This window comes from Micropterus dolomieu, linkage group LG05 (assembly GCF_021292245.1).
Source record: "Micropterus dolomieu isolate WLL.071019.BEF.003 ecotype Adirondacks linkage group LG05, ASM2129224v1, whole genome shotgun sequence".
In the NCBI taxonomy this organism is placed as follows: domain Eukaryota; kingdom Metazoa; phylum Chordata; class Actinopteri; order Centrarchiformes; family Centrarchidae; genus Micropterus; species Micropterus dolomieu.
The window spans coordinates 7,938,866-7,964,349 of record NC_060154.1 but is presented as its reverse complement, the minus strand read 5'-3'; the positions used below and the strand labels follow the sequence as shown (position 1 = coordinate 7,964,349).

At 39.9% G+C, this 25,484-nt stretch overlaps 1 protein-coding gene across 2 annotated transcripts in view; it reads right to left on the bottom strand.

Annotated features, from left to right (window-relative positions):
- The window catches only part of ror1 (receptor tyrosine kinase-like orphan receptor 1), a 138,605-nt gene that overhangs the window by 14,397 nt on the left and 98,724 nt on the right, over window positions 1-25,484 (bottom strand). For both annotated transcript variants that reach the window (XM_046049531.1, XM_046049532.1), the window contains 3 exons: window positions 20,898-21,188; window positions 20,601-20,634; window positions 605-732 (listed from right to left, as the gene is read on the bottom strand). In XM_046049531.1, the coding sequence (XP_045905487.1) occupies window positions 605-732; window positions 20,601-20,634; window positions 20,898-21,188 (453 nt within the window). The remainder of the gene's footprint in view (window positions 1-604; window positions 733-20,600; window positions 20,635-20,897; window positions 21,189-25,484) is intronic.

The following is a 25,484-nucleotide window of genomic DNA, read 5'->3' as shown; positions in this document are numbered from 1 at the left end:
AAAGGTGCTCTATCAGCCCTGGCTGCTGAAGACATATGTGTAAAAGGTTTGGCTGGTCAAGACAGAATTGCTACACGATGGTTGAACTAGTGAACTCACTGTATGAAAGCAGACTGTCAAACACAAAACACCTGAGAGGGAACAACTACTTTGTCCTTACGACTTTGCTGATCTGACAACATTCAATGGAGATGCACATGTTTGTGGCCAAATTGTGTCTGAATCATTTCCAAAAGCTCTGTGTGCACTTGAGTAAATGTAAATGCTCTGTATTTGTATAGCACCTTTCTAGTCTTTTTTACACTACATCACATTCACACACTCCTCCTAAGTTCTCAAACAAAAACTAACATTCATACACTGGTGGAACAGCCACCAGGGGCAATTCCAGGTTCAGTATCTTGCCCAAGGAACCCCTGACCTTCCGATAAACCCGCAACCTGCTCTACCCCCTGAGCCAGAGCCACCCATGTGTTGACACTTGCTTTAAATGAATAAATGCTAGATACAAGTAGTACTGTACAAGTAAAAGTGGATTTAGCGAGAAAAATTTATTTTGCAATAAAAAGGGTCAAACCCACTTATACACGTTGCCTGTTCTCACCTGTGATCTGGGTCTCGATCTCGCCCTGCATCTGCAACGAGTCGACAAAGATGCTGCGGTTGCCGATGAAGCGGGCGCAGGCTATACCTCTGTACGGCTGGCAGAATCCCTCCTCATCAAAATCCTCCCTGCGACAAATAGAAACACAGAGGAGAGAATGTAGAGAAATTCAAAGTTTGTTAACAGATATCTCAACAATATCAACACATTCCATATGTCTGCAATATTTGTACAACTGGAAGACCAAGATGCCTTGAAGACAGTTACAGACACCAAAGTGTGCTGCAATACAAGCAAATTCCACTAGAGGTCAGTCTATGTTTGAAGAAACTAGTTGAAAGAAAAGGTTGAAGAGGTCTCCCTTTGCTTGGCTAAAGATAAATCACATTCAAGTCAAAAGCAGAAACTCAAGTGTATGCGCACACACACACACACACACACACACACACACCCCCACACACACACACACACACACCCCCACCCACCAATCCCAGCACAGATATAAACCACATTAGGAACTAATTTTTGGCTGTTTGACTTTATTCCTGTTTATGGCAGAGAGATGTCACCATGAGCCATAATCTGAAACATATGCAAAGAAAGACACAGAGAGGGACTTGATGACTATGTTTTCACAACTTTGACTTCCTTTACGTAGTCACTCTGTTCTAGCATTTCTTTTTTAATAATTTTTCTCCCTCCCTCTGTCGTGTTCTACCTTGATCTCTAATCTCTCTCATTCCGTACATACACTCACTCAAACGTGCACAAACATACGCACACACACAAACCACATGCTGACTAGCAGGCTATTCGTTCAGTGTGAGATCACTGTGTCATGTGCTTTAAATTGTGCCATATGGGGACTTTTAAGACCAGGCATGACCACAATATATAGGGGACAGCATGATGCCACTGTGGGTGTGCACGTACGCACGCACGCACGCACACACACACACACACACACACACACACTATTTTAGCTATTGGCTGATTAAAAGAACATCCTCATACTTCAGACACTACTGCTTGAGTAATGGCAAACAGGAGCACTCCATTTGAAACTGGCCAAAGTGTGACGTTTGGAGAATACCGAGTAATGACAACAAAAATACTGACTAAACATTAACCTCGAACTTTATTCTAAATATGACCTCTGGGATTTACAGCTTTGTTTCGCTACTTCAAGTGAATTGAACAATATCCACTTATTTTATTAAAACACTAATGTCTTGCTCTCATGGAAACACACTACTTCATTTCAGCTGTAAAACAGAGCCTCATGAGGCTTAATGCTTCATTATCATCCAACCATGTCTGCTGTCTTTGTTGACAAGAGTCAGGTTGTTTACAAGGCATGTAATAGTGTGTGAATTGCACTAATTACTCCACTAACAGTAAAACTGCACAAAAGAGCTTTAAAGATGCAGCTGAAAACAAGGTGACAATTGTACAGGCACATACACACACAACTGTATGAACATCCATGTGGGCATTAACACACACAGCCTTCGTAACGCCAAGGGTGTATAAGTTTGGTGTGAGTACAGGGGGGGTCATTAGGTTCCCTCTCTCTGAGGAGTGTTAAGTGACTGAAGGGCCAAGGTCAGCTCTCTCTCTTTCTACTCCTGTCTGTATAGATCTAAATGGGTTTTCCAGACATAGACACACAAACACTTATTCACACACACAGAACTATAGAGCAGTGGTCTGCATACTGCCAATTCCATAAATATGAATTGCATTTATAGCTTAATACAGATTTAAGCAGATTTTATCCTTGGAATATGTAATTTCCAACTAAAATGTATATATGGGTAATAATGAGTTCATGTTGTGGTGTGCCTGCAGACTGCTTAGTAAGCCACAAACAAACTCTTCAGGTATTTTTCCTTTGGCAAATTTTCTCTAGGTAAAAATCATGACTGGCATTAAAGCTGTAACGGGAGAGTCTTGAAATAAAAAACTGTGCCACTGTGAAAACTAGTTGAATGATTTAAGGGGCTGTTGATTGACTGGGCTGCAACCATTCAGAATGTAATGCACCAGAATATGAAAATGCAGCTAGAGCATGAGAAAACACACACACAGAGCTGGAGTGTTTCCAGGCAGCCGAGAGGTTAGTTTGGTTGTGCGTCACAGATGATGGTGGACACACACATCCACACTAACATCAAGCCACACACAGACAAGTAAATGACAAGGGAGGGCAGGCGATCCACCACAATGTAGCCAGATTCCTGCAGGCAAATTACAACTCTGGCCAGTCTGACCGGCCTCAACAGAACCAACTCAAACCCAAATCCCAACGCACCACTCATTGCTTTCTATATATTTTAATTTCTTTCACTCTTTTCCAAGTCGACTTAGCTTGAAAGTCCTGTCTGAGAGGCACATTAAAGTGTCTGTACCCTGTCCAGTGCAGCAGAAATGACTTACAACTTGTCTAAAGAGAGAAATGGGTGGGAAAGACAGATCGACAATAACCTAATCACCGAGAGACATCTGAGGTTTTCCGAAAATCTTTCTTGAGTTTTGTTTTTGTGTATCCATTTGTTTCACTGTGCGCGTGTGTGTGTAAAGTGTGTGAGAGAGCTATTCCAGGCAGGGAGAGCCAAGTGTGGTTGCTATTTGTGTAAACAGTGGATGGCTGTTCAGGCCCTTTATTTTACACACCAACGCCACGGGCCCTCTGTGTAATGTTTTATAATAGTTAATTACAAGGAAAGGCTTTTCCCTCCGAGCCCCAATATATAATCCAGATCTAAACAGAAAGGCGAGTCTCACCACACAACCTAAACAAGGTATTGAGGACATTGATTCATTGTCTAATTTAATTTTTCCAACCTCATTATTTATTCAGGGAAGCACTTGCTAAGCAGCAATACTCTTTTTCCAGCACCAACTTGGTTCATATCCGTATGGTTACATATATCAACACCTGCGTGGTGCCCGCACAGTACGACACAGACTGCAGCTCCAGACAGTTTCTCATGTTAATGCAGTTTTTATTTTTATTTTGAAAGTCCGTTGCTCATTGGCTCTGAATACAAATATCGTCAAAACATGGTCACAGGAGGGGTGGGATGTTGATCAGCCTGCAAATCACCCACCCAAACAAGAGGTGGAGGGAGGTTTCGGCAGACTACGATGCATGCAGCGCGTGGGAGAAGTAGATAAACAAAAGCAAGACAAGCGAACAAATGCCATAGCGAAGGGTCACGTACAAAAAAAGACAATTCAACTTCGGCGCGGGCGGGCATGTGTGCGAGGCGACCACTTCACCTCACTTGCTACTTGCAACTGAACTTGCTTGGGAACATAGACCGTTTATGCTGCTCCCTGATAGAAAAAAATGTTTCTGCTGATACCAGTTCAGAAAAAAACAAGAACACAGATTTATATATATGTTAACCTGTTGCTCAGTAGGTGCCTGTTATGATGTTATGATCGTGGCTCTGGACTCTAACTTGTTTTATCAAGCTAGATTAAAGGTAATGCCCTGGCAGTGGCAAATAGCTTTGGTTTAAATATCTGATTACATTAATGTGTAAGTTGAAATTTACAAGAAATATTTTATCGCTCCTGTGTAATGGGAATACTGCGGGTAAAAAGCACCTTATTTTTTTTCAAGTGTTTGCAAACCACATTATTGCACTTTTGTGTATATAACAGTACATTTAAATTAAAAGTGCGCAATACACTACTTTGGAATTCATTATTCAATTTTGCGCATAACAATGGGATTAAATTTATTAAATTAATAGATTAAATAAATTATTTTCTCTCTCTCTCTCTCTCTATAAAAAATCTGGCCAGTATAAAAGTGAAAAACATAGCCAGAAAACATTAGCCAAAAACATTTGGCAATATATCTGCAGGGCAGCAACAGGATACAACATACATTTTTTTAGCTGTAGGCTAAACACTAGATTGTATATTGCCTTATTATACTTTATCATACTGTATACACAGCTATATGGGCATATAAAGGAGGCTGAGATGGTAAACCGATAAACAAGAATCTGATGATGATGAAGAGGATGCAGGCTGTGTGTTTTGACTGCAACTATGAGACACAACTGAACATTTGAAGATAGATATTCCTTAATTTAAATAGTTTTATTTTTACTGTATAGACACAAACAGAGTAAAATAAACACAGTGGCACACACATGCACTTCCATGACCCTAGAGACGAAGGTTTGCGGACTGTTGACAAATGTACCATTAGTTTCTAAAGTCGAGCAGGGCAAATGTTTAGCCCGCAAAAATGGATGATTCCCTCACAGTCGACTCCACACCTTCTCTCAAAAAGAAGTTAAATTTCAGCACTAAAGACTGTTTTTCTTTAAAACTCGTAAATCGTTCAAAATGTGGAATCTCCCTTGTCTCACTGTCTTTGCAGGAACAGCTAACTCTTCTTGCTCTACCTCCACCCTTCCCTTGCCATCTTTCCATCCAACTCGCTCTCTCTATGTGGTTCTCTCCTGCAAAAATGCCTGACACACAGCACATTACCGACTGCAGCAAGGAAAAAATAATTTCATACATAAAAAAATAGAAGTCGAAAGAAAACTCCAACGTGCCAAAGCATCATCTTTTAAAGTGTGATCTATCCAAACCCCACTGCTGGACATTGAATTTGAAAGTATATGGGTGAGAATTTTCTGACAGATGCAAAAGATACAGAGCCCTATGGTATCAAAAATAAATTCCTGTATATGCAGTTCAGACTGCTACTAATCCTTTCTTAAATCAACTTTAAATTTTTTAACCATTTGCTAAATATTCTAACTTTTTTCCATCTTCAAAAACACCTTTAAAAGTGTGGGACTTTACTACTGTAGCACATGCTCTGTTTATTCCAGAATAAACAAACTTCTCCTTGCGGAGAATTTCACTGTTGGGTCTATACTTTATGCTTTGATTATGGAACAGATCTTTAGTCATTCAGCATGTAAACTTGGGCATTTCTCATCAAGAAGCTGTGGGCTGGGATGACGGGTTATGTTGAGTTGTGGGGTTGAGGGGATGTGAAACTCAACACTCTTTGTTCGATGGGATATAGAAAAGATGGGATTTGAGGGTAGGGAGGCAAGGGGTGGATCCTGGTGACATTTTAGATTTCAAGGTTTTATTTGACAGGAGCTGTTGTGGGTGCTAAGCGAAAAGGAGATGAGATGCCAGCAACATGACGTCACAGCTGCTGTATCCTGATTGGGGATGCCCAATAGCTTGTGTTGTGTGAAAAACATAAGCTCCCTGGTTTTGTTTTAATGCACAACAGCAACTCCTGGATCTCAAAAGGTCTTCTCAGATCCTTGTTGTTGTTGTTTTGAAGTTACTCAACTATAAACTGAGGTGACTTTTGTATATAGTTATTCAAAGTCTGATTTGTAGTTTTATTTTAAGGTTACTTAAATTATTTGTGTATTTCTTTGCAAATTCTTCATTAGGTAAGAATAGGGTCACATACTGATGAAATGTCATCCAACACAGATCCTAGTTTAAATATCTTCTTGAGCTCAGTGACTCACTGAGATTCAACACTTTTGTACCTTTTCAGAGAGTGTTTGTGAACATGTTTATGCGTGTTAAATGGTGTCCAACAACAAATCAAAGACACTTGTGGATCTGGAAAGGAATGGATAGGCAGAGAGGATGAGGGGTAGAAAACAATGGACAATTGTGTGGTCGCTGTCCTCAAGAGACTGCATTTCCTCCCTGGAAGTAAGTCTGACACAGATGATAAAAAAGATGAGAAAACAAAATCTGTTCAGCATTATTCAGCCTGTTTACAATTATAAAAAGGTACCACAGAATTAGTACTCAGCAAAACATAAATATAGGATTTTGCCATGGTCTTATTTTTTTGTTTTATCTGTGCAATGCTGGTGAAAAGTATACTGATATTTGGCAACAACAATAACTGTAGGGCAGTCATGTGTTGGATACTTTATACTGGTGTCTGCTTATAGACAGTGTAACTATTATCGTAGGAGAATACATGTGTAGCTGCAGTGTATAATGATCTCTCACTGACAACGAGCCAAAATGGCCACCAGAGGATGAGGTTGATGGGGGTCTGTGGCTGCCAGTGGCCCGTGACCGCACTGGGAATGAACAGCGAGTGAGGGCCACTAGGCGCTGCATAAGGATACAATGGAGAAAGAACAAGCGCTCCTGAGTCCTCGTGTTACTACGGCTTAATGACAGCAACAATAGAGGCTTCTGTCAGAGAGAAGGACGAAGAGAGAGTGTACTGAAAGAGGAAGGAAACAAGAAGACAGATAAGAGATGATGCAGAGAGGACATCGTGGATGAATTTGAGTTGATTTGTAGAAATCTATTAGAAACATTTTTTTTCCCCCCAGTAGAGCAATATCTTCAAGTTCTCCTTTCTGTGTATGGTGCTTTTTCCTTCGTCTGTTCAGGTTGAAATGATCAGGTGAATGCAAGGGGCTGACTGATTCTGGGCATGTTGTTTCAGGTACTGGTAAGAAGACAAGACTATCCAGGAAGCACAGTTCAAGTAATGTGTCTATGAGTATGAAGGCTTATCAAAAACTAAAACAATGCCGTGAGACTGGATATTACAACAAAATAAAAAGTTATTACAGTAGCAGTCATTTAGCAGTGCACTGCTGACATAACATACTACAGCACTGAGGCAAATGTTAAGCAAAGTTCATCGCTACTAGCACACAACACTGCAGTTTTCTTTTTTCCTCATTGAAACAAATGAGGACAGTGCACTTCAAACAGTGCTATAGTTGGACTGGACACGGTCTTTAGTGGACTTTCAGAGTGAAAACTTGATGATGCTTTAACTACCAGTGAGACAATGAAAATATGATCCAGGAAGGAATAGGTCTATGAGTTTGTGGGCTTATCAGGTTCCAAAACACACCACAACTGTTTATAACATTATGACGAAAGATTTTACTGCTTTGAAAGTGATCATGATCATTTCATAATCAGTAAACAGGTAAACAATACAGTGTTCATGTTACAGAGTAATCTACGAGGAATGTGCACCTACACGTATTTGACTGGCCAACACAGAGCCTTGCTGACTGACATCGCAGTGTGGTGAAGGCAAAAGTTCAGCCTGGCTCAACATTTTTTCCCAGAGCCCCTTGCATTGTACTGGCCTCATTCAAATGAATGACAGGGCTGTGTTTTTACATCCATGGCTATAGTTGCTCTAAACACTGCCCATAATCATTTTGATCTCTGCTCATGCTAAATATACAGTTCTTATATTTATTTCAAAAACGCAATTGTTTTTGCTGCCACAAATGTTAAATGCATCACTTCCAGTGAGTCTGAGGAATTTTCTCGGAAAAGACACTGCAGGCAGTGGTTTGTTCAAACATTAAATGCTAGTTTTGATGAAACTGCCTATGGTTGAAAAATTTTAACATTTCACTGAATGTAACTTGAATACTGATCTTATCTAAGCTAGTCAACAGAATTACTTCCAGAGAAACTTGCTGGTGTTTAATGTGTTGCTGAAGTATTGGTTGTAAGGCCCAATCTTTGCCCACACAGGCTTAAAGGCATGACTGTGGATGATGCCAAAGTTTTAATAACAGGGTTAACACACACATGGTGATTTGACATGCAGGGAAGGACCCTACATCAATCCCGTCACTCCTCACAACGCTCCAGAACAGGTGACATCACTACCCCTGAGGACTGGAGGGTATCAGAAACCCAGATGGGGGAGGATCTAGGGAGTGAAGGTGTCCATCAGCCTATCAATTAGCAGGATGGGGAGGCAATATGTCTCCTGAAACCGAGCATATACCCAGTGGTGTTTAGACAGACACATGCACACATAAACAAATGAAGCACAGGGGTTAAAAAGTAAAATCCATTACTAGGACTCAAGAAGGTGTACTAGAGGGGACATAGGGAGGGGGCAGGCAGATTTGTTTGAGTAACCATTGACCCATTGGTTGTAGAGATCTCTGAAAACAAACAACATAGATGGATAGAGAACGGAGAAGGTCGAGGAAAGTAAAAAGAGAGGGAGAGAAAAAAATTCTAAAAAAGAGATTGAGAGATAATTAAGGAAAAGACAGAGACGAAGGACTGAAAACAGTTAGGAGTGCTAGTCCAACTACTGCTGAACAATGTAGTTTGTGTGTGTGACCCAAAACATCATTATCCCCAAAACATATTTTTCTATCTTGCATTGATGTGAATTTATTTTTACACCAAACAAGATGAACGATACAAATATCTCAATAGCAACTTGTATTCATGCCTCAATCGGAAAGGTCTTTGTATCAAACTTATTTTCCATTTTTGTTGCGGTAAAACTTCTGTATTTTTCTTAATAGCATTTCTTGAATTGACTCCAGGCTGCCTTGAAATATCCGTGTGGAAATAATAATAACAGGAAAAGCAAAGAGAGCACAAAAGAAAAAATGGGGTAAAGAGATAGCCGAGAGCAAAGCTACTTCTGTGATTCAGACAGCATGTAAGCCCCGCTACACACACTCACACACACTGCATGATTTACAACAGCTTATTTCCTAGATCACAGATCCCAATCTGAACACACAAAGGCAGACAGGAGGACACATGTTTTGGATGACTGGCTACTGACGGTGCTTAAGGAACAAGAATACACACGTTTGAATACATGCATGGCTTCTTGAGGAAAGTGGAATAATCCTTGATGAGAGCGATTAAGAGTCACTAAAAGGCATGTAGTGTGGGGAACGGAAACACCGCCGCTCTGTGAAGCCCATAAATAATCCCTCTTTACACATTCTGCCTTCAAAGGTGTCTGTAGGACACAGAAAACAAACAAAAAAGGCTTAAGTCTGGTTAAAGGATATCCACCTTAATACATTCACACAGTTAAACAAAGCCATTAAGTTAACAGATGACAGTGAGTTTAGTATGTCTTGGTTCAATGTATTCATTTTCTGTCTTCACGTACAAATCACCAGCAGAAAATATACATTTGCTGTTACTCCCTAAAAATCAAACTACTATTTCCTTCTCTGCAGTCATGATTTTATCCATTGACAGTAGCCTCATTGTAGCAGAATCCAATGCAGATGCAAGACTTACTCATGACTTGCAGATGACTACTTATCACATACACTTACGTTAGTGTTTTTCTTGACTTGAAAACATTTTCCTCTGCTATATGTATCACTACAATAATTGCTTTCTCTGCCTACACATAAACCCACATCTGACAGTCAGAGAGTTCAGGCCTGTTGTCTGTTGTTTCCGGGGTTAATGGGGAATATAGTAAGGATATTGCTTGATGAAGCTCAAGCAGACAAGCCAAGCTAAAGGAATGTGGGCACAAAAGAAAGATAAATCACCACACTTAATCAGAAAATGAATCAATAGTGGAACACAAATATTACTGATCAGATTAGCGATACTTAATCCCTTGCTGAAAAACACTTGTAAAGTGAAGTGCAATACACACACGCTCACACAGTCTTTTAGCTCAAGGTCCTAGAGAGGACATAGCTCCGGATCTTACAATAAAAGATAATTTACAGGCTCCTGCTCTCTTAAAAACAAAGCGGACTAACCAGCACATTACTCAGTTGGTATCAGAGTTGTCACCCAGATGTATAACATGGCCTGTATGTGTTTACGTGATATGTGCTCTTCTGTGTGTTCATAGGAACTTCCTGCCTAGAGTCATCTCAGAGAGGAAAGAACTACAGCAGACTGATGTAGTGAAGAGAATTATATCAGCCTGGTAAAGTGTTTGGTTGAAGATGGACCTTTGACTGAGAATAAGAAAAGCCCTGTAAAAGTGAAGGGAAAGTTAAAGAAAATTATATTCAAGTATAACATTAACACACACACCCTCTCTTTTCTATATCTCCATCATTTGATCTGTCCTCTGGCTGCAACAGGCCCACCCACATGCTGGCCTTAAGGGACCAATTCAGGTTACACTGAGAACTGATATTTTTGCATATGAAAATGATTTTATCGTTACAAAAACATATCTTGTAGCAAGAAATAGGAGTGAATACAGGCATCTAGAATACCTTAATGAAATTTGTTCCATTTTATGAATAACTTTACTGTCAATAACTACCCGAGATTGTTCATACTGTACCGCACAGTTCACTTTCAGGCTATTTTAGCTTTGTTCGACAGATGTTATTAGATTTGTCAAAAGGAGAAATGACAAGCAGCAAAGTTCAATATCCTGTTATGTTCCACAGAGGCACAAAAATGCTTCCATACAGATTAACTTAACTCATTTTGTTAAGGATAAGTTTGTCTATGACTATGGGATTTAAAAAAGGAAGAACTGGACAAACATACCGTATATGTAAAATATATAGGGTTTAAAAGGGTGGTAAACTATTGTTAATATTTTATTGGTTTTCATGTTGGTGTGTGGTCTATATGCTAATATCTATGTTTATCCCATTTTTATTGTTTAATCACTTTATAAAGCAAGAAATGCTTGAAATGAGAATCTCTCTACAATCATATATCATTTTTCCTTTGACAGTCCAATGTTGTCTGAACTTTACATTCAAATGTCTTCCTGGTAAGATCTTTCCCTGAAGAAGAGGTGGGAGCTAGATTTACAATGCTGACCTTTTGCTTTATCACAACTCAAAATGTCCTCTAGTCATACGCATGCAATTTGGTAGCCGCCAGGACCAATAAATACAAAACTGACTGATACTGAAACTTTCTTTTACTGAAAGGGCTTTTCCTTTATCAATACTCTCTACATCAAACTGCATTGATCCAGTTAAACTCTACAAATTACCACATATCATCTGACCCAGGTTCACAAGGTACGAGTCCAAATTGCAAACAAAAGCCTCTATTTATACCTAGAAATGCTCAAGGTACACTGTGCCTCCCTCTGTTTCACTCACACACTCCAACACCACCACTAAGTGCAAAAAAGAACACTTTCTGTGCATACTAGCCTTTATGTAAGTGTGTTTTTTTCTTTGCAGGAGTGTGTGGTGTGTGTGTGTGTGTGTGTGTGTGTGTGTGTGTGTGTGTGTGTGTGTGTTCGTGTTCATGGGAGGTTTAGGGCAAAGTTCAGGGAAACCCCACATATCCCATCTAGGACTTGTAACCCTCAGGGATAAACCGTACACACACACATATACATACAAACTTTCAAACTTTCTTAAAGCATAGACTTTACCAGACCTGACCTTGACCAGACCTGCCAACAGGATCACCAATAGACTGACACAGGGGATTCTGGGAAACAGGAAACAGGAAGTGGGCCCTGTCCAAGCTGAGTGTGAAAGCCTTGCTCATAATGAGTTCTGTATGAAACTTGCTGTGTGTGGTAAAGTATGTTCAGACAGACTTACGCTCTCACTAACGCCTAATAATGTAAATTGCTTTAACAGTTAAAGCTGGCTACACATAATGACAGTCCCTAAATGTGTGTGTGTCTACACGTGTCTCCCTGTATGTGTGTGAAGCCCCCTGACCTGGGCAGCATTTAGCAGAGAGGCATCCAGGCTTGTGGGAGGGGGCTGTGGTGGGATCTCTGGTTTCAAACAGCTCCGGTGCCCTGAGACCAGGCCATGTCAAAGGGCCTGTCCCCGATGAGCCATATTAGGGCCCTGATCCCCAATCAATCAGCACTGCCCTAAAAAGAATCCACAACAAGACGGCAATTAAGCCCCACTGAGGGCTTAACTAAACATGTGTGAGAAATACGGTGTGTAAGAGTAACTGCGTGTGCAGTTCTTTGACTCTGTGTTTTATGTAGAACTGCAAGTGTGCATATGTGTGACTGCGTGTGGGTAAAAGGCCCCTTAGACAGAAGGAAAAAAAGGACAGAGGTGAATTTAGTCTCAGTAGTGTCTTTGTTCTTCCTTGAGTATCAGTGTAGCTACATACATATAAAAATTGGTAGTGTATACACACATTTAACAATCTAAAAGTGAAAGTAAAACACAGTAAATGCCCTTTACCTTTTGCCAAAAAAGTGTAAACCATTTTCCCATTTTCCATGTTTGGCAGTTAACAGGAGTACTAAGCTATTTGGGAATACTGCAACAGCTATTGCTCTCGCTTTTGGTTAAACTTTGGGTTGTGAAAACTCCACTGGTACAGAGCCTGTTGTTGGCAGGTCTGAGTAGTGTCTCAAAGAGTTCCAGAGTGAAATACATATGTTTTTAACCAGATCCCAAATTGAAATAAGTTTAGCAGAACCCCCTGCGTTAGTCTGATGTGGAGTGCTGAAGTGGATCAGTATGTGGCAGAGGAGAAGTGGATCCAAAAATTGAGTAGGTCTGTCATCCCCTCACTCTGAATGGGTGTGATGCTTGTGGTGTGGAGCAAATCATCATCAATCCTGGCCAGCATTTGAGAACCACAGCAGTGTTGACACTGGCACTGAGGTGAGGAGAAGTGAAACCAAAATCCGGAGTTTCTCAATACAGCACACACAAGTTCACAGTCTGAGTTAAGAGCCTATTGTGACTGAAAACAGCACATACTGTATGCTTAAGGCAGTAGGGTGGAAGAGTGAGAGGACAGTGGTTTTTAAAGGTGGTGTATGAAATTCTGGAGAAATCCAATACCAAGACAAATACCATGATAAAGAGTAAACAACGACATGGCAAGTAATGTATCCTTAGCTGGGTTGTGGGTTAGCAAACTGTCGCTACAGCTGCTGCTTTGAAGCCAACATGTAGAAAGCCAGCACACCAACTCCAGACAGCAATACAACTCTCCTGCTACTATGGCTAACATCACAACAACAGCATGTCTTGGCAAACTAGAAAGTAAGCTGAATGTCCCTGGCAAGTCACAAATCATGGTTGGAATGGCGGAAATATTGTTGTGTGGCTTGACATGAGCCACTTTGTTTCTCATTTACAGAGCCAGCGCTGTGTACACCGTATTTCTTTTTTCAGCACACACAGAATTGACAGGTAGTGAAGCGTGAGGAAAATTTGCTGAATTTGACAAAAAAGGGGGGGCATGTTATTATCAAACAGGCACACCAACACTGTACTGTACTTGCCATCCAATGTGTCATCAGTGAAATGCAACCCTTAACAGGATGCGTGTGCATTTTAAACAAACTACATTTTGGGAAATAAGGCTTTCTTGCTGACCGTTAGATGAGAAGATGGATACCACTCTCATATCCGTGTGCTCAATATGAAGCTACCGCCAGCAGCCATTTAGCTTAGATTATATTATAAAGCCTGGAAAAAGTGGGGAATCAGCCTGACTCTGTCCAAAAGTCCGTAAACAAAGTGAAAAATTAACAATTTGTGGTTTTATAGATGTTATCTGTCAGACTATTTGTTCTTGCTTTCTGTGCAAGGTAGTCAGTTGCTGTTTTAACATTTTAGTTTTTGTGTACGGATTTAAAAAAAGATATAACGTGTTAATAAGTTAGTTTTAAAGGTGCTGGTAGGCATATTTTATTCACACAGAGCCAGGCTAGCTGTTTCCTCTGTTTCCAGTCTTTGTGCTAAGCTGAGCAAACAAGCTGTTGGTGGTAGCTTAGTATTTAGTTCAGATACAGATATGAATGAGGCATCTTCTCATCTAGTGAGTAAGAGTATTTACCAAAATGTCAAACTATTTCTATAAGGAAGGATCATGGGAACATGTGGATTTACAAAGGTACCTGCAACTTGCAAGGGTCAGTTTTGTGTGTAAAAAAGCAGGTGGTTAAGAGGTGCAGATATAATAAAAAGGCTGTGGGTGGAAAGCTAAAGTTTTATAACTTATTATTTTATAAGACTGAATAAAATGTGAATCTACCACAAAGTAGACTGCACTGATAATACATAAACACAATAACAGGCAATAACTGATGTTCAGAAGGGGTGGACAGAAGTGAACAGAGAGTTGCGCCTGTGTGTTCATTAAACTGACCAGTGATATTCTTTGAGCAGCTAATGCTCTTACAATCACACTATACTGATAAAAAATTTACCTTGCTGCAACTTGTATTTATGCCACACAAGCGGTAACGCTGGTTAATCAGTCCGCTGGTTGATTTGCAGTCAGTCTATTTCTTGCAGGGATGATGCAAGATATAGCTCAGAGCAAAATACCTGTAAAATATTCTCTAAATAATTATCTCAGTAAAAGAGCTTTATTGCAGCTCAAATAAATGCTTTGACATGTTAATTTATTAATCGGGAGTTTGGATCCTTTGCTGATCTTTGCCAGATAAAACACCTTGACGGTATCCTTTCATCCTCCAGAATACACCCAGAAGTAGAAGTAGCAGGCACTTATTGTGTAAATACCTTACGTCTTAATAAATCAGATGCCAATTACCCAGACATTGTAAGTACAAGCCTCTCACAACAGCTTCTGTAGAATAGAAAGGAGGAGAGAAAAGAGTTTCATGGTATCAATAAATCTATTATGATAACAGTACACACATATTGTGGCACCTAATACATTTGAGCAAGCCTAAGCAAGCTTCAAGATCAACTTAGAGTGACATTTTCAAGTCATTACACATTTTGGAAACTACTTCCTTAAAGTAATTTGTCAATCAACCTGTGCAACGCTGTGGGTGATACACACACGCTACAGTCCTGTCTCTTCAAAGTCAAATTACTCCTTCATTTTTAACTCTATAACGCTTAGACTGTACTGTATAATTGGGTAGCCAGAGGGCTGATGGCAGTACGGGCCTCATGTTCCTTGTCACGTCAGCTCCGAGGTCAATTTCATCTAGTTTGTTGACAGCTGGCTAATTACAGAGCCATCCACCATGTGTTGGTTGGTTACAACACACACACACACACACACACACACACACACACATGATATATACACACACACACAACACACACACACAAGTTGCAGGAAAAGTTGTACTGTATGTGTGTTTATACTGTATTACAGTTAAACACACCTGATTAGAGAAATGAGATGTCAAGTTACCCAAATAAGATCTCAACTGGCAAATGAATTGCAAACTTAAAAAAAGTACAGACGTAGTTATACCTATAGACATAAACATAAAAATATAAATCTAATCATTAACAAACCAGCACTTCCAGGCATGTGGGATTGTTAGATTTACTGAAACCTAAATTTGAATTATTGTTCAAATAAAGTATATTAAGTTTGGAGGAGATTTCTTGAACCAAATACTGTCAACCATCAATTTAAAATAAAAAGTTGGCATATGTTGACGCCAATGATAGGAAGATTGAAGATAAGCAAAGAGCAGAACGGTCAGAGCATGGACAAAAAATAAGCCAGAAAAAACTGAGAATCTGTTCTTTGTTAAACCTGTGCTCTTTATTCTTCACTACAGAGCGGATGGAGGAGCGAGCAGAGAGGCACAGTGGAGGGAAAAGAAAAAATATAGCAGCTATTTTTGTAATTGCTTTTTTTGCTAGTGCTGAGAGAAAAGTGGTGGGGAAAGTTTTGAGAAATTTAAACAGCCTTGACAGCCAGGGTGTAGTGGTATTAATCTTTTCAAACAGGGAGAAAACCCCTCTATTATAAACACAGACAGAAACTCAGATCAGCGGGCGCGTTGCGTAAAGTCTGTTTATTGCTGCTGTCAGATAAAAAACAATGTATATATCCAGTAAGTCAAAGTATTAGAAATATAAAAGCAACTGTGTTTTGAAAATCATGCAAGAAATTATGAAGATAAACCTGCAATAACTGATATTGTGGCTACTTGGGAGCAGCAGAAACATTGTTTCTGTCATTCAACTGTCATATTAATAACTAATAAAAGTCAGCTCTGTCCCACCTGCCTAACGTGTAAGACAAAGTTCTAATGCACCCTACTGATTCATTTAATTGTTTTGGCCTTCTCTGTAGAGAGTGGGCAGTTTGCATGCAGGCCTGAGTTAGAAGTTACCTCTGATCTGAGAGTACAGCTAAACCTCACGTCGCCTCCACACAGCTAATCACACCTGAACCCTGACGACCCCGCAGAACCCGGGAATCAAAGAACAACATGCAACCCTGGGTGTTAATGGTACCATCCTCCTACTACCCTCCTAACATTGTTTTTCTTTCACTCCCTTCAGTCTCCCGCCGTCTCCATCGCATTCTATTTTTTTCTGTAAATGGAGGAAGCGTGGCAGCGTACAGAGAGACAGAGAGAGACGGACAAAGTTGGGGGTCTAATTTTGGCAGGCGAGACTTTTTCCCCTCACCCTGTGTTTGTTCTGGCTCTTTTAAAAACATCTCCAAGGAGGAGAGGAATGGAAAGGGAATTTGGAAGGAGAAGAATGACGAGGAGGAGCATGGGCACAGTGTTGACGGGGTGCACTGTGATAACTAGTGGCATACTCATAAACTTTGGATTAGAAAGATTTTATTAGTCAGACTCTAGACGTGGACTTCAGTCAGAAATAAGAGGACTTGAGACTTAACAAGTAAAGTAATAGAAAAGTTAGAAAAGTAATAGTTTGGGAAATACGCTTTGTTGCTTTCTTGCGGAGAGTTAAATGAGAAGATAGATGTGACTCCCACACCTATCTCTTGACAAGCGCTGTGACTTCCTGAAATGTTGTTACTGTGAGACTATGTTCATTTTGGCTTTATTGGGTGGTACCAGGAAATTATGATAGGAAACAAGTGAGAGAGAGAAACATCAAACGTTCCCAGTCTGACTCGAACAAGAGATGCTGCCATTCCAGGTTGGCATCTCAACGCCTAAGTGTTGGGGGTTGAGGGCTTCAAGAAGCTTTTGGTCCTTGCCAATAGTACTCCACATAAAACAAACACACTTAATTATTCTCTACAACGGACGACTATGTAAAACAGGATTTGAAAGGAACTGTTTCATTCTAACTTGCAATATGCTTATGAACACTTGTAACAAGCCTACATGGACTTGAGACTAACTGACAGATTTTAGACCTGCCTTATGAACTTGAGACTATAAATTGATGTTCTTTAAAAGACTTAAAACAGCCCTGGAACGAATCAAAAAATGTCTGTGCTTAAGGAAATGTCTATGCTTCAAACTTTCCTCTCCTGTCCTTGTCCTTCTGTCTCCTCCTTCCTGTATTTCTGATCTGCTCTGCTACAGTTTCCTGCTCTGATCGTAGGCAGCCACAATGGACACAAGCTGCAGTAGAAGCCTCCGGGCTGTCAGCTTTTAGTTTGCCTGTGGTTTTTCTCAAAAACCAAACCCTGAGGACACATACACACATACACACACACACACACACAGCTGTAATATCCCGCACACCACAGAGTGTATACTTAAGCCCACCGTAGAGGGGATGGAAATCAGAGCACAGACAGAAGCAAAGACAACACTGAGGACATGAAGTTATGTTATGTTCAGGTTCAACAAGGTGGGTGGCAAGAAATTTCCCCTTTATTTGTGAGTAATATTTGTGGCTAATTTATCGCAAGAAAACGGAAGTCACTGAGCTCGCTGCAACACTCTGAATACAGAGATGATGGGAGAGAGTGTGAGGTACAAAAAAGTAGTGGAAGGCTAATATATATATATATATGAATAATATAATACATTTCACTTAAACTTACTTCTGGACAAGATGTCTTTCCAAAAAGTTTGAGTCAAGGAGCAGACGTTTTGACATTTGAACAGCTGCTGCATGACGTAAGCGGCTGCAGGTCGTCAAGTGTCATCATTAGGTGACCTTGTCTTCTTGACAGCCTGCCACCCTACATTACAGCTAATAAGTTGGCCGTGGCACTAATGATGAGCAGCAGTGACAATCAGCCCACCACCCCTGCAGCTCTGCCATTGTCAAAGGAGGCCACTGTCCATTTAAATGAAGTCTGTAATGACTGTAATGTGGCTCAATATCACGTGGTTCGGCTGACTGCAACACTTTCCTTCATGGGTTGGCAGGGGGGAAAAAAACAAAAGAGGAAGAACTTAATTTATTAGAACTTGAAAGTCACGGAAAGGAGGCAAGAAGCCTCTGTAGATTTTAATCACCTGCAACTTGTGAAATTCATGAATATCATCATCTTGGTGATTTTCATGGTACTATATCCATTTAAATAAACACTTTTGTGAAAATAGCTCATTTTTATCACAAGTAAAACCTTTGAAACCTTTCAAGCCTAAAATATTACCTTACAAATCCACCATAAAGCAAGAGCAGAAAATTCGAAGATAAAAGCTTTCCACTGGACAAACAACAAATCCACATACTTAATGATAGCAGACACAGAATTCAAAATCTCCAGATGGATTGTTAGATGGATTGTAGAGGTGAAGACTTAATCATCCAATCATTCTTTTTATTAGTTGCAAATTCATTCATCCGATGTGAGAAACTGCATTACAAACTTCTCATGATCATAAATCATGCCAGTCTGGCAATGTCATCCAGATAATCTCTTATGTCAACATGTAATTTAGCATAAACACATCCTGCAACTATCTACATTTATTTTTCCATTTTAGTTTAGTTTATTTCCAGTATTTTCACATTGCTGTTTTTGGAGGCCAATCTATATATTTTTTCCTTTCCATTGATAACTCCCTTGAGAAGATATCATTGTGTTGTCTTTGTGAGCCAACTGTCTCATCTCTGAAACAAGATGCAATTTAGTCGCACAGGAAAAAAGTCAGAAACATGTAAACAAAGGAGTGGTGGAAACAGATGTTTTAAAAAAGGAGTATGTGTACATGCTCAAATGTGTGCGTATGTGTATGACTGTGCAGGCAGTGAGTGGATTTAGTAAGTGTCTCATATCCTCTTTGTGCCAGCAGTTTTGATTCACAGCACGCTGCATGGAACATGGCAGTAAGCCTCGCCATAATGTCACTGGGGAAAATCATCCAGCTTAATTCCTTTGATCCTGCGAGAATCAAACAAACTGAGAAAGTTCTTAGAGTTTTATCCCATAACACTGGGGAGACATCAAAACAAAGCAAAGGAAGCTCACCAGAGTCAAACTAAATTTTGATTTGAGCAGCAGCATTGCTATTGCCAAGAACATAAAAATGTTTTAGTAGAATATATTTATTGATACATTTTTAAAAACATTTTGTATCATTTGATTTTATTTGTTACTCTTAAGACCCTTTTTAATTTGATGTGCATGTTAAGAGAGCAGGACTGTGGTTGGTTTTGCTGTTCATCCAGACAGCTGGCAGCTAACTGGATGATTATACAAGGTTATATTAAAGAAACCACACAGAGAGATGTAGGTAATTTTTCTATACTGCTCATTTCCTGTGGAAATATTTCAGTTAATCAACTAAACTCATTAGTACACTAAGGACATAATTTCATCATAGCCCTGAAATCAGACAAATGTCTCATTATTACCTTGAAATTAAATAAATAGCACAGGTTTTGAATTTACAGTAGGTCAAAAGTAAATTAACCAAATTTCACTGCTACTACCAGGATCAGTATGTTAGATGCTGTATAGTGTGTTATAGATGTCAACATCTGGTTTACACAGCTGTGATGGTTGGACAGAAACAACATCAGACATTTGGGATTTAAAGGATCATCTTAGATATTCATTTAGCCACACTGAGACTTGTACCAATAAAATAGAAAATTGCAGACCGAGGTGTGTTATAATGTGAGTGATTGCTCAATGAGCACGCTGCATTGGCTCTATCCAAGCAGGCAATTAATTACTATGAGAAATATGAGATATAAAAATAATGCTGCATTTTCCAGTTTTCAGACTGTGTCAGCAAACCACAAACTGTGTCAGCAAACAGTGTATTATCAGTATAGGCATATGAGTTTATCCCTTTTCTCTCTCTTCTTTGTGATTTTAGAACATTTCACTAATCAAAACAAAAAACATACAATTCGGGCGTGCGTCATTCAAGAAATCTGTAGGACTCACAAATCTATCTGCAATTGTCAAGCAACAATGATTTGTGAAACGTGATGCTGCCACCATTTGCATGCGAGTAGTGCTCACAAAACACTTGTGAAACAGTCCCCTGTATTGCATTGTGGTAAGTATAGCATGAACACACAGACAGAGAAAAATGGATAGAGGAAAAGTAACTTACGTTGGCCTTCCTGTCAGAGGTGTAGGGAGTGGATCTGGAAAAGAAGACAAGGGTAACAGGATAAACAATACTGCTCCCAGATTTTTCTTTGCAGGAGCTACCAGCAACAAGCAAGAATCAGATGAGACGAGTGTCGCTAAAAGGAGACAGATCTTTGTTAGGAAAAGATGAGTAGGGAAAATGTCATTGTTTGTCACAGTAAGTGCATAAAAGCCATAAAGTCCTAAAGCCATTTCATTGTAACATCTCTATGCCAGTACGTTTTTAAATGCTTGGTATCAGCTTAACTCCACTTACCGAATTTCACAAACAGCACGCCTGTGGTGGAAACGGTTCCCTGGGTGTTGGTGGCCATGCACTGGAAGTAGCCAGTGTCAGTAGTGTCCAGGTTGCGGATGCGGAGGCGTGATCCATAAGGCGTGGATCGGTATGAGATCCGTCGTGGTTCCTGCACCACCGGGGCGTCGTTCTTTAGCCAGCGCACAGCGGGCGGCGGGTTGCCGGACACACGGCAGAAAAGCTCAGCTGTGTGGCCCAGAGAGGTGGTGATGTTGTTCATGGGAGCTTCAAGACGGATGAAGAAGGGCCCTGGAAGACATGCAGGCATAGGAGAGATGAAAGGACAGAATACAAAAGAGATAAAGAAAAAGCAGAAGAGCGGAATTTGGAAAAAAATCTAAAAATTTAAAAGGGGGGCCAAGTGAGAAGAAACATCAAGAGTGAGATGACTAAGAGAGAACAAGACAAAGATGAGGGAAAACAGTGTAAGGCCAAGAACTAATACATAAATCAAACTACACTGTACTACATCAATGCCAGATATAAAGAAAACATGCTGCTGTATAAAAATAGTGGTAAAACAACTCAATGTTTTCAGACGCATGTTTAAATCCTGTTTTATTTTGTGGTTGCCACTGTGGTGACGCCTAATTTTACTTTTCTACTCTTTTTACTTTTGGGGTTTTCCCCAGCTTTTGTATGAGCTTATGAGCAACATCACCTGTGTTGTGTGGGTAAAAACAAACAAACAAACAAAACAACTACTTAGGGAATAAACATAAGGAATAAATCAGAACCCACTGTGATGCTTCAAGACAAAGATTAGTTCAGAAGGAGTTAGGAAAGACAAAGCAAAATATCTTTGCATGGTTATCTCCAGGACCACATTTTTCCTCAAGGTGGTCAGAAAAAAAACAATCTGGAGGGCCACCTAAGAGTTTAATGAGCAGGAAAAACATTGGTGTTAATGTCAGGAAAAACCTCTGGAAAGTTCCCTCAACCCCAAAACCCATCTTAGGTATGCAGAAATGCTCCTACACAAACTGGCCAAAACAAACAAAGGAGGCAAAACACATACAGGGGAATCTCAAATACTAGTCAGACAAACTTCAACTGTGTGTGAATAGAGAGGTTGAGGAGTAAAAATAGAGGCACACACTTACATATGCAAGGACCCCCACACATTTAAATGTTTATTTTGCCAGGCAAATGCATTAGTTATGACATCTCTGCACTGGACAACATAACTTTTGCATTTAAAGCAAGTGCGGGACTTTTGCATATAAATGAACATCTGTTACATTCAAGGCCTTGCCAAACGAGTTTACACAATGCTGATTAGGCCTATCACTGGCAAGTAAATCTCTCTGTATATGAAATATACTGGAGTTTTAAAATATGGTGTCTGTGGCAACATCCCTGCGCTGGCGAACTGGTAGTGATGTGTTTTATCAACCGTAGCAACAGCAGCAATTCAGTATGGCAGAGCCAGAACCTATACGTCATAAGTGCGTGTCGACCGTGTTGTGTAATTACTCTCACTGAGTAATCAGAAGAGAGAAAAGTTCTGCACTGCAGGCTAAGGTCTGTTACAAATCTAAATATATAGCTTTCTGATTAGAGATATTTGAGACATCTGTTCATTTGTGGAAATCACATGACCATCCAGGAAAGTCTGATGTAAAGTTTTATTGGAAGACTAACACGTAACTCTTTACAAAACAACATTTTACAGTAGCCAGGTCTTGCTTCCCAACAAGGCTGTCTTTTCCAAAGCTGGTCTCTGTCTATTGCTCTCTCAGTATATATCTTTATCCTCTTGTCTATTAAGGTGTACAGAAATAAATGCAAGTCAGCAGGAAAAACATGTTACAAGAAGAAAGATTTTATTCAAATTCAGTCCAGTCATAGCTGGTATGAAGCTTGTGCACATAGCTTTTCTGCCCTGAAGTTATTCCTCTCAGACCAATGGACCATGGGATTAAGTGCTGCCTTAGAAGCCAGATTTGGGGCAATGTAAAGCAATTAAACATTCATGCAAGACAGTTAATGTTTTGAGGTCAAAGTTTGATTTAGTCTGAAGTGGTCCACTTATAGCGACTCTAAATTTGACCATGTAAAAGGGAAATAATCAGGATGATTGCAGGAACTGGACAAAACGACCAGTTCTCACATGCCTGGCCGTTTTAAAATTGCATTTACTATTGCCTTCGCAGGATTGCAAATTCCTACAGGGATTATTAAATTACTGATGTTTGTGTTGTTGTGTGTTTTCTGTGGGCCGGACACACATACACCGATATGACGAAAGGACCTCTCCCCTTTGCCGATACAGATTGTGTGCACACATCATTTAAGTGTTATTTCAAAATATTTCAAATATTTTTACTGTGTTTGGTTTGGTTTATATACACTGTACAGATTAATCCCAAATTTAACCCTGAATTGGTTGTCCACAACAAAATTGGGATGATTATCTGCCAGCTTTTTTAAATATTATTGCAGTATTTTACACATTGAGGCTAACTGTATTCTTAGCTGAGACTGAGCTGTGATAGAAAAACTGAACTCAGCTGCAGAACAGACAGACTATGTCTTCTTCCTTTCTTACTCTCTGTTTATTGTAGAATTTCAGAAAGTAGTGCTGTCTTTCTCTTCTTTTGTCAACATTGTTGACAGAACATGGTTGTCTTTTTTGACTAAACTTTATTGGAATTGTTAAAGAAAAAAAATGACAAAACCACTTCAGTTGGAGCATGTTGGTGCTGTTACTTGGTTCTCTGTCATCATCGCAACCATTGTGGTTGTATGTACAGTTCATCCGACTCCTGCCGCTAGCAAATTGTCATGAGATGTAAAATGAGTGTATACGATGTGTTTGTGAAAAAGAGAAGTGGACACATTTGTCTTGGCATACAGCTTCTGTGTGAGTGTGTGTGTGTTTGCGTGCGCACGCGCATGTGTGAGTACTCAAGCCTCTACTGGAGTGTACAACACATACACACATTCACACTGTCCTCCCTAAAGCCCCAGGCTTAACACAGCAATGTGGTAATAACAAGTGTGTGACAATATGAGGAGACTCCAACCATCGGCCATACCACCACCCCCTCTCTCCTTTCTCACCCACTTTTTATCTGTCCTCCTTTCTCTACATACACAACAGTCTCCCTTATTTGTACAGTCCCGTCTCTCTACATTACAGCACTGCAGTCAGAACAAAACTTCCAGCAAGTCAACGTTGACGTTGCCAATAAAATTCATATCAATCAAAACATCGGGAAGGCATTAAGAATAAACATTACATTTTGCAGTTACTAATAATGCCATACTTTACTGCAACATCACTCATCCATACCACCCCCAACTTTCATTCTCCCCCTTTACTCTTTCCTGTCTCAACCTACTCCTACACACATTTGCCTAATTATGTGCTACAATTTCAGACATAAAAACACATTCTCATATTATTGCTCTTCTACAAAGTTTGAAGAAGGATATCAACACACCAACACACACACACACACACACACACACACACACACACAAACTTAAAGAACAGTAACAGAAAAAATTGATTCTTAAATGTATCGCGATGCGGACGTGGAAGATTCTGAATCGATTAACAAATGTCAAAAATTGATTATCTAAATGTTAATTGATAACGTAATGTTCACGGAACACAAAAAGCTGAACTCTCAGAAGTGTGGAAGTTCAGCACCTGGACAGTCTGTGATGTGCACATAACCAGTGTTTTGCCTGTATTCCACGCATTGCGCCCGAATGATCACCCTACTAAAAATGCACATGCAAGTTTTACTCTCATACTGTGCAGCACGGCTACACTCAATGCTTGGCTGGCTCTGTGTGTGTGTGTGTGTGTGTGTGTGTGTGTGTGTGTGTGTGTGTGTGTGTGTGTGTGTGTGTGTGTGTGTGTGTGTGTGTGTGTGTGTGTAGCGAGCGAATGAGAGAGAGAGAGCGGCAGAAAGTGACAGTGAAAGTTAGTGGAGGAAAATATTAAGTTACTTAGTAAGCTTCAGTCTGGTAGTAAATGTCCAGTGTCGGTCACAGTATGACCGTTAAGAAAGTCTGTTGTTTCCCCAAATGCTGGAAAAGTGAAGGCGGTTAGTACTAGCTAACGTCTCACTACAGCATGTTTTTCAGCTGCTATCTAAGTTAACGTCAGCTAAATTAGTAACAAAGTCCCACGGTTGAGAACATCAGGCTAAATAGGTGTACAGCTCTATCCTGTACACATACTGTATGTTACATCCTGTTAAATATTTCAGTTTTCAGAGGTCTGAAAGCTGGTTCAAAAAAGGACGGTGGTGACGAGGAGGAATCAAGCCTAGTAAAAGTAAATTAGGGATGCAAACTAGTCCTTTTAAGTAATTGAGGAGACATTTCTTTTGGATTTTATGCTTCAAGAAAAAAAGATGCATCAAGATGCATTGATAATTGTTTAAAAATTGCATCGCACCCCAGAATCGTAATCGAATTGTGACGTGCTTAGAGATTCCCACCCCTAACCAACATAGACTCATTTGTCCTCGGTTTGCTTTAACAAGCCATGTAAATGGATTATCAAGACAAAATTTGATAATA